Consider the following 10,827-nt stretch of genomic DNA (forward strand, 5'->3'; position numbering starts at 1 on the left):
GGCAAATGTGAAACGAATCGCTCGATATATTCGTCCGGTCGAGAATGATAATGAAATTCGTGAATTCTTGAGATCTTGATTCGCCGTCGACGGAGTTGGAAAGAGGGAGAGAGAAATAGAGAGAGGGAGAGAGAGAAAGAGAGATAGAGAGAAGGAGAATAAAATATTCGAGAATGAGAATAAGAAGAAGAACGAAACACATTGAGTGTTCGATTTCAACGTGGAGTTTTGTGAACGTTTGGAGAGAAACGAGGACCGACAATATCACGTGGTTGTGTGATCGTATAAGTGACGATAAGAACAAGTGACGATATCTCGATATTTGAAAGAATACTAAAAATAAAAAGAAAAAAAAAAGAAAGAAAAAGAAAAGTATCGATAAGAGAAAAATAAAAATTTTCTCGATTCACGAATAAAAAATATAAGCGATAGAAAAGGAAAAGGAGGAGGAGAAAGAAGAAGAAAAAAAGCAGCTTCTTTTTAGCAAAAGGAAAAGAAAAAGAAAAAGAAAAGAAAACATTCCAAGAAAATCCGTTCGAAGAGGTCATACGTACGTATATGCTTGGATCTATTCTAGATCGCGTCCTTGGAACGAAAGAATCTCACGCAAGGGAGAGAGAGAGAGAGAAAACATACTTTTGTTTGTCTTTCTCTCTCTCTCTTTCTCTGAAAAGCCGTCTGGAGATTGGCCGTGGCCGATTGATCGCCCAGCGAGGCCTCTTCGTTATAGCAACAAACCACAACCGTCGAGAAGGAGAAGATGCTCGTTAGGTTAGCGAACACTCGTTAAAATCTTACCACGCATGCCAAAAATAAAGGAGAAAGAGAAAGAGAAAGAGAAAGAGTGAGAATTCGATTGGAAAATAATTCTCAAGTCTGGACAATTTCCATGGCAGTCGTTCTGTGATTACTCCGAAAGAAGAAACGTACGATCGTTTTGATTTTTCTCTCTTGTTTAATCCGAAGAACTCGTTAATGAAAAATCTTTCCTTTGTGTGAAAATAAAAAAAAAAGAGAAAGAGAGAGATCACGTTCAAGAGACGAGCTTGCAAAGAAAAGAAGTTAAGTAATAAATCGAATCGATTCTTACTTATATAGTTCATTAACGATCGTGACCTAACTCGTCATGATAATAGCTCAAAGATGCTACTCAATTGGATTTTATCGTTTATTTATTTAATCCGATCGTATTTCACGAGTTACTCTCCATTTATCGGGTACTCCACGGCGTACAAGTCGTTATTCGTATTACGACTTTGAACGAGTATGTATCGGCACATTGAAACGCGTTATTGCAATCGACTTCTTGATTTTCAAATGCAAAAGAAAAAGAGAAATATATTTTGATCGATTGTGAAGTTCGAAGTTTTCACGGTAAACAAGCAAGAAATCTTTCGTCGTTGTGTTGATATCAACATCGATCGATCGTAAACGTTAAGCGATCACAAGAAAGATTGGTTCCCACGGACCGCGAATGGACGACGAAGAGGAAAGAGTTCAACGACCTCGTTTGATGTAAAGAGAGACATAAAGAAAAAGAGAGAGAGAGAAAGAAACTGGAGTGTGTGTAAGAGAAAAGGAAGAAAGTGGTGAATCAAAAAGAATTTTCCTCTCTCTCTCTCTCTCTCTGTTGCGCACACGCACACAGTGTTTCGAAATTGGATGGAAGGAATAAAAAAACAAAAAGAAAAGAAGAATAAAGAGAAAAGAAGAGGCAGCGAACATCTTATCGGTACACTCGACGATTCACCCTGCTGATCTCTCTGGAGGGCTAATTTTAAGACAGGATCCTTGAGTAGAAGCTTTAGACCGAGGAATCCTCGTGAGATGATCATCGGTCATGGCGTCTGTAAGAAGAACGATTCCAAACGTGATTCTTCTCCTTCTTCTGTCGTTTTTAGCGACCATGACGGAACGTGCTATCTGTCGGCTTATCGTACCGACGAGTCCCTCGTATTTTCTAAGAACGACGAAAGCCGTCAAATTGTCAACTGGAAATATGGAGCTAGTGGAAGAAGAACAATGTTCCGATCGGATTTTACGTCTGACCTGTAGATCTCTCAAAGCTTTCATTTTCGTCTTGGAAGCGGAATATCAATCAAATCGAACGAGTATTTGTGGATACGAATCGCAAAGGTTGATAGCGAAAAAGAAGAAATTCAAATTGGGCGTTAAGAATTCACGTGTCAAGGACACGAGACAATTACGTGGAAATTACATCAAAGACGACGAAGAAGAAGAACGATATTTGTTCGACGTTAGGGCTTCCTTCAACAGAAAGTAAGCATATCCTCCCTCTTTCCCTTACTTTTCTTCGGTATTTCAAAAGACCGCGCGAGGTTAAGAGAAAGTATAGAATATTCGATTACATCTGGATAAGTTGGATACCGCAGAGAAAATAGTTAGAAAATGAAACTTATATTTTTACATTTATATTTAATCGAGCGTCTCGAGTCAATTTTGCATAAATCGATATTTATATTATATTTATTTCCCTTTTTCTATTTTTTCTCTTCGTTACGACATCGCAAACGTTAATAATAATATCAAGTATTTAAATTTATAGATATATAAAGATCGAAAAAAAATAAATGGGTCGATCTTATCAAACCTATCTGTTACCATTGAAAAATTGATTTATAGAAAAACAAAACAAAAATTACGTAGTTAATATTAATGAATGAGAATGAGAACGAAGATGATAATATTTTCACGTTGATTAATTTCAGATTAATTAGATTAATTTTTTTAATATAGATTAATTAATTAGTTACAAGACTATTACGTTAACGGTAAATATTGAATGATGATATCCTTTAAAAAAGATCTTTTGAAAAAGGATAATGCGTCATTCTATCTCTCTCTTTCTCTCGTTCTCTCTTTGTTCCTATCTTTTATATTCTCTCCACCGTTCAGTTCATCGTACATCCACGCATGGATATCTTCTTTTCATTTTCCGTCTTGAACAAGGACTCGATAGGAGAATCTCCACTCGAGAAACGCTTATTGCGTCTCGGATGCACATACAAGAGGGTGGATCAAATCACGGCTTTGATGTCGAGGAGCTTTAATTGCTTCTCTAGAGGGACGTTCAAACTCCCTAAGGTCAATTGAAAAATGACGTAAATCGGCTATTGCAAATAAAGACTCGAAGAGAGCATCTAGTCAGAGATCCTTTATAAATTGCAAATAATGTAGTATAAACGAGAGCGAGAAAGAGAAAAAGAGAGACATGAAAAGGAGATAGATAGAGAACAAAATTAGAACAAATTGATACAAAGTTAGAAAACTATGGTGAATATCACGTGTAGTATTTGTTTAGAAAAGTTATAGATTCGGATTTATTACGTTTACTTAGAAATTATTTTCTTTGAAAGCAACCAAGAAATTTTGTAATATTAACCAGACACGTAAATTTTGAAAGTTATAGGAAAATTAAGAAAAGCAAGCAATATTATATTTTGAAGGAATAGAAAAAAACAAAAATTACGATTTCTTTCCTTAACACATACACTTTCTCACTCTCTCTTCCCCTCTCGTGCAAATCGAGAAGGAAATTCATCTTTAATTCCACTCGAGAAAGGTTTATTTGAAATATTCATAAGAATTTCGAGCATGTCTGCCGCGAGAAAGCTATTTTCCCGTTTTATTTCCGGCTGAAAAAGAGGGAGACTATAAGATACGATAAAATCGACGAAGCGAAAGGGTCGACGGGGGATGGATCGAAGGGTGAAACAACGGTGACGAACCCCTTTGCGAGAGGGTGAAAACAAAGCATTCCCCTCTTTATTTAAGCTCAACGCGCGCATTAACGTACGAACGTTCGATGCGAATGATAGCGAGTTTTGTTCTTTTACTTTCGCCCTCGCAATTGCATTTTTGACGTTCGATAGGACGGCTAACGATCTACGATCCCTTATTTCGTATGTGACAATTTCTTTGTGCACGTGACAATGAAATTAATTTTTCTTTCTTTTTTTTCGTCGTCGTAATTTTTTTTCTCTTTTTTTTTTTTTTTTTTTTAAATAAATTCAAACATTGATTTCGAACAAAAGATATCTTTTTTTTGTAGATGTTCGGGTCAACATCATTGTCGGTATAATTTGAGCAGCGATCATCCAGGAACGACCTATTGGCATCCCGCTGCTTTAAGATTAAAATACGCTTGTGTTCCTGGTGAGTATTGGATACTGAAAAGAATTTTTTTTATACACATACACACACACATATATATATATATATACAGCAAAAAGTTAGGACACAATAAGCTATTATATCGATGTTTAAATTTGCTACCTTCTTTTCTAATAAAAAAGGAAAAAAAAGGATCACTCTTTATGTATCGAATATTGAAGTTTTTTTCGTATTCTTCTTTCTGTTTTTTATTGATGAAAAAGATTTATTGCTGCGAATGCAATATAAAAAAGAGATAAAATTTTAGTGCAAATGTACAACAGAAATAGTAATTCTCAATGACGTGACCTGTATCCGCGTGACGTTGATGAGTAATTACTGTGTGTAATTGTGTATGTGGGTTGACTGTGTGTGATATTAAAAATCGATAACAACGTAACAAAATTAAACCGCAGCTCGTGCCTGGTCTATTGTTTATTCCAATTATCGAACTTCCCTCAGACTCCACGTCCAGTTTAACGTTATTTCATTTTACTAAATTATTATTATTATTCGTTGGAAAAAAAAATAAAGAAGAAGAGAAAAAAGAAACGAAAAAACAAATAGTAATAATAATAATAATAATAATAATAATAATAATATAAATTTTCTCTAAAAGCTTACAAAATTATTTTCTTCGTTAATTCGCAAATGTAAATTACATTAACCAGACATAGTATCTAGATGTATTTACAATTACCGATGTATGCTTTCACCTATTGCATTCTATTTGATTACGTTTCATAAACAAGCCAATGAAAAATGATAATCGAATGGTTGGTGTCGTTCGATCGTTATCGTTCGAGCGATCGGAGAGACAGATCGAGGACAGCTGCAAAGCAAAGTACGAAATGAATGGACACTGGTAAAATAGAAATGGGGACGGTTTACCAATCCCAAAAGCTTATGGAGGGATTTGTGTACGTGTCACTTCCGACGAGCTATCCAAAATTTCATGAAAAGCAACGTGACATTTTGGTCCTACGTTTGAGTCATAGAAAAAAGAAAAAAAAAGGAATAAATAAAAGAATTCGAACGAATTCGAATCGATTTAATCCACTGATTTCTATTGGTACGTCTCGTCTACTTTGTACTCGATTCGTTTCACGATTCACATAAATTTTATCCTCTTATTCTCTACTGCGTGCTTGCTAACGTAACGAGAAGCTTTTAAGGGGTAATCTCAATGACTTGAAATAAATGAGAACAGACGTGGTTAGTAAAAGAAATCGATAAAATACGTGGAAAGATTGTAAAGATTTTTCTAATGTTTCCTTTTCAACAAAGTTATAAGGCGAATAAAATTGTTCGACTCATTTAATGCTGACACTTCATTTTGCAGTTTTTACTTTAATTATTTTTCAAATGGGTCTTTTTTTATTATGTTTAGAAGATCATAAAAGTTTATAGCCTAACATAAAAAGTCTAAACGACAATGTATCTATCTGTCCTTTATAATTTTATCAGTTTCATTTACGAAAAATATTATAAAAAATATTATAATAAATATTACGAAAAATATCAGACAAACTTAAATTTGTTTCGGAATTTAACGTGTTAACAAGTTCATCGAACCGAATCGAATAATCATTATCTTCACGTTATTTCACTTTTAGCCTGAAAAAAATATATATAAACGAACTTTCTACAAATGCATAATATTTGTTATCATGATTATGGTTATGCACAACGTGTTACGTTCGTGCAAATAAAAATCATTCGTTTTTTCTTTTGTTCTCTTTTTTTTGACTTAACACTATATTTCCTTCCAAGAAAAAAGTTTAACAATTGACGTAATTACAAATTACGTGGATTAAGGGTAGAAAGGAAAACTTCCCCTTCGTTGCCCTAATATCAGCTCGGATCCCCGTTTAGAAGCCCCACTTTTAGCGCACTCTCCGAGTGAAAGTAGGGCAAGGACAGACCTCGACGACATCTCCGTCGACACCCCCAACTACAACCTCGCTTATCTGACATCGTGGTTCTAATGGATTCTACGGTCACGCTCTACATCGACAAATGGACCGCGACGGACGCAGATGTCGATCTTTCTAACCAGAAGGAGCTTACCTTCTGCCAAAACGCATCCTATATTTAATAATACACTTGAAAGGCGATCATTTTTTTAACCGAAGAATGTATTTTCTCTTTTTCTCTCTCTCTCTCTATATATATATATATATATATATATATATATATATATTTGATTAAAGTAATCTAATAAATAAATAAATAAATAAATAGAATGAGAGAAAGATAGATAATACGCCTTACATTAATCCCATATCTCATCGAATTTCTACGGATAAATTATATTTGAATTAATAATACATTGATTTCAGAGGTAGCGGTTTGTAAATACTGCAATGTGGAAGTAAGAATACCCAAAGGGAATGAAGGAGGTTATTTAAAGTCTCCGGGATATCCACTGTATTATCCAGGTGGTTATTCCTGTGGTTGGACATTCAAATCGTCACCGGGTGAAAGGATCATCCTTACTTTTCACGACTTGAATATTCGCAGTAAGTTTCGAATAAGTAAGAAGTCTGAAAAATAGATATGTTTGATTTTATAAGAAAATATTTCATAGAAAAGATCGTATGGATTTTAAAGAAATATATTATAACATGACATTTTTCTGTGGTAAATGTGAATGTCATATTTCTATAAAAAAAGAAAAGAAAAATTATTAACAAAAAATTCATTCGATTTGTCTTACTCTCAAAATCATACAAGTCGTTTCTTCTTTATAAAATCAACTATCTCATTTCGTATAATGTTTACAATAAGTGTTGTTTACATAGTACTTGATGATTTTGACAGGTCCAGAAGCAGACGGAAGCTGCATAGACGTCGTGAGAGTTCGAGAAAAAGGAAACACCTTGTTTGAACGTTGCGGCATCGCCGCTGGCATTAAAATTATCTCTAATTCGAGCCTTGTGACCCTTGACCTGATAGCCTCGACAAAACTCTATCCTGCTCGAGGATTTCTTCTACAATATCAAGGTCGGTCTATGACTTTGATATCTTTGATTTCGACGGAGATCCTTAACGAACACTCGCGTTTTATTCTAACTTTAAACCGTAGAAAATTTATTTACGTTGATGCACTCTAAAACGAAGTCAAACTCGTCGAGTGAACTTCGTGATTGAAGAGATTTCTACCAATGATTACGCAACGAATCGGTCTATCCAGAAATAGCATTAGATATTTCTGGATGGATGAATACACACTATCAACGTGACAACGTTACACATTTAACACGATTCCTTTCGATAAAATCGATCATTTCTTTCTTTTTTTTTTTTCGATAAGATGAAAGCATCGAACAATAATATCGAATACTTCGTCTCGAACGTGGATTCAATATCGAAGAGAAAAGATAATTTCGCTTCTATCAATATCGTATATAAACTCGATAATAATAAAACTCTAGGTTGAAGTAGTTGATCTTGTCTTGTTATCGATTTAAAAATTAATTTATTAATTTTGCGACGGACAAGTTTTATACAGTGTTGTAATATCGTGAAGAACTTGATAGATAGTTTTTAATATTACTTTATTATTCGACGGTCTTATCCGTTCTTCACGTTGAATCAAAATCGATAATATTTACATAAAGGAATTGCAATATTATTTCCAGTGTTGGGCTGTCCGAACATTTCAGCACCGAACGGAAGCTATATATCGTATGATACAGTGACGTCAAGAACGTTCTCGTGTAAATCCGGCGCTGTGTTTCCCGACACAAGAAAAGAGAATAGAATACTTGAATGTAAGAACGGCAAATGGAACGAGACCGTCGATAAGCTGCCAACTTGCGTGGGTAAGAAGAGAAAAATCTAAAATAATCAGTTGATTAATTAAATTTATATGCAATAGGAAAAATAATAATGCATTTCTCCTATAATCAGCCATTCGTTCGTAATCAAATTAAAATCTTCATTAAAGTATTAAAAATGCAGAAAAGATAAAAAGAAAAATTTACTAATATATCAAGATTATGGAAATAATACGAATAACACAATTTTATACTTTAATAAATTATGATCGCGAGTATACTCGTTGCAAGACTCGTTGCATGTAAATCTTCATTATAATTTATTACTTATCGTGTTTAATTTTTGTATTATCAATTCTCCCAAATTTTTAATACTTTAATAACGATTGTTAATTAAATTATGAGTATGGCTGACGAGATGCATTAATTGTTAACTTTTGGAAATAATAATCGGTCAACAATGCCTTAATTAATCTGCATTCTTTATCGTTCTCATTTCAATTTGATTGATAATTATTGATTACGTTATTAATAAGCGTAGATGAATGAATCAAAAGAATCTTGAGATAGATTTAATTGTTGTTATTATTACAATTGTTATTTTGTATACTGTTTTATAGTTCCCATAATGTCTTTCGAACTTTTTACGAGACAAAAATGATTTTTACATGAATACAATTATTTATTTTAATACAAATAATTATCAATCTAATTAACAAATCAAAATAAGTATAATATTAATAGATATATGTTCACAGTTCAAAGTTTGAACATATAAATCGTTGGTTATCGTCCCTCTTATAGATGCAGACACATATCTGGTACATTTTCTTTGTCTTGCACTTGACTTTTAAATAATCTATCTATCGCGTTTTATACATAAGTAGATTTAATATCTTCCCTCCCTTTCTCTCTCTCTCCCTCTCTATTGATTATAAAACTTTACTTTCGAGTATTATTCCATCTAATATTAAAATTATCGATCAAAAAAAGTACTTCGTAATAATTTCAGAATTTTAATTACAACCACCAGTAGCTAATACTATACAATTTACATATATAAATCTATGCATTCACTGCAAATCGATTTGCATCTATGCATTTAAAATAGTAAGTAAAGTAACTAAAGTTTTATATTGAAGATCTTGAAAAAGAAAAATAGATAAAGAAAAAAAGAAAAGTGAGAGAAAAAAAATAGAAAGAGAGAGAGAGAGAGAGAGAGAGAGAGAGAGAGAGAAAGAGAGAGAGATGGAGAAAAAAGAAGAAAAAAAAAGGACGAAAAGATATATGCAATATTAGTCGATCGATTACAATGTAAATACGGAAAAAACAAGCATAGGGAGTCTCGTATGGACGAGGTCCTTGAGATCGATAGCACGTCCCTTTTGCGATAGCCGTCTGCTCGGGAACCCCATGACCGTCCATCGAGTTCGAAAGGGGAAAGAATGAGTCGGTTACGGTGGTGGGGATTTAGTAAAGTGGTGGGAACGAAGAGAACGCGGGAAAGGGTGAGAAGAGGAGTAGAGAGGTGGGGAGGCGAAAAGAAAGAAGGGGTAGAGAGGACAAGAGAAAGAGAGAGACCGAGAGGAGGGACTCGCGTTATCTCTCTCTCTCTCTCTCTCTTTCTCTCTCCCTCTCTCTCTCTTTCTCTCTCCCTCTCTCTCTCTTTCTGTCTTTACCTCGAGAGAGAGAGAGAGAGAGAGAGAGAGAGAGAGAGAGAGAGAGAGAGATAGAGTTCGTAAAGAGACCACCATACATCGCCAGGTTCGAACGCATCGCGACGCCGGTCGTCACGACACCACGTGTCTCCTACGAAAAATCATTCGGTGAAAGAAAATCGTTCTCAACGTTAAACCGTGGTGTTCCATTTAATTTTTTTTCTTTGGTGAAAAAAAAATATTTATATATATATATATTTGTATCGATCGATTAACATCGATATTTGCTCGATTCCACTTCGATTTTTTTTTTATAAGTGTTTCAAAGAAGACAGGAAGATTATCTTCGAAGAACGAAACATCGAAAATCGCTCAGGTATTTTTTATTTTTAATTGTTCGCCGAGAAATTTTCTTCATTTTCATTTTTTTCCTTCTTCTTTTTTTCTGTCTTTCTTTCATGTTTTTTTCTTGCTTTTTTCTTTCTTTTTGTCGACTCATTACGATCCATTGAGCGAATGAATTATTCTATTCGTTTTGCACTCATTATTTTTCGAATCTGAATTTGTAAAAAGAATAAACATGATGTAGATTGACTATTCGACTTCGTTCAATAGTTGTTTTTCTATTCTTTTATTCTTTGATATATAAGCGCTTATTCTATAAGTCGTTTATCATACCTAAACAAGAAGGATTAGACCGTTATTATTCGCTTATTGCTTTCAGATTGCTGAACAGTTTTCTTGTCACATAATTTCTCGTTATGAACGAGATAAATCTCCATCTTAATGATTCAATTGGTCAATTCATTAATGATATTATAAGGAAAGATAATTTTCGTATTAACGAGTTATTTCTTTTTATATTGAAATTAAAAGACCGGAATATCTTGGACATAATTTATTAATATGCATCGATTTATAAAATAGTTCAAAGCAACAATGTGCACATTTAACATTATTTAGTGATCATTCAAAAAAGAAGTCTACCAATACGTTTTCTTTTTCATTACTTTTTTTTTCGAAATATCGTCTTTAACTAACTTATTTATCATATATATTAAAAACTTGTTTATCTTAGCTACTTTGACTAGTTTCCAATAAGAAAAATGTTAATGAATTCGATGCGGATCAGGTTCGTTGCACGTTCACCGTTATGCAAATGTGCATGGGACTGCATATTCCGTTCATTGGTTATTGATCTCTTTTCGTTTTTC

General features: G+C 33.7%; 1 protein-coding gene across 1 annotated transcript in view; it reads left to right on the plus strand.

Moving 5' to 3' along the window:
* The first annotated feature begins 444 nt into the window (after positions 1–444).
* Positions 445–10,827, plus strand: part of LOC122631599 — a 22,929-nt gene continuing 12,546 nt past the window's right edge. Inside the window, exons 1-5 of the mRNA XM_043817506.1 lie at positions 445–2,280; positions 4,073–4,176; positions 6,516–6,695; positions 6,997–7,179; positions 7,818–8,000. Of these exons, the coding sequence (XP_043673441.1) occupies positions 1,841–2,280; positions 4,073–4,176; positions 6,516–6,695; positions 6,997–7,179; positions 7,818–8,000 (1,090 nt within the window). The 5' untranslated portion in view covers positions 445–1,840. The remainder of the gene's footprint in view (positions 2,281–4,072; positions 4,177–6,515; positions 6,696–6,996; positions 7,180–7,817; positions 8,001–10,827) is intronic.

The sequence above is a fragment of the Vespula pensylvanica genome, chromosome 9, assembly GCF_014466175.1.
Source record: "Vespula pensylvanica isolate Volc-1 chromosome 9, ASM1446617v1, whole genome shotgun sequence".
NCBI lineage: Eukaryota > Metazoa > Arthropoda > Insecta > Hymenoptera > Vespidae > Vespula > Vespula pensylvanica.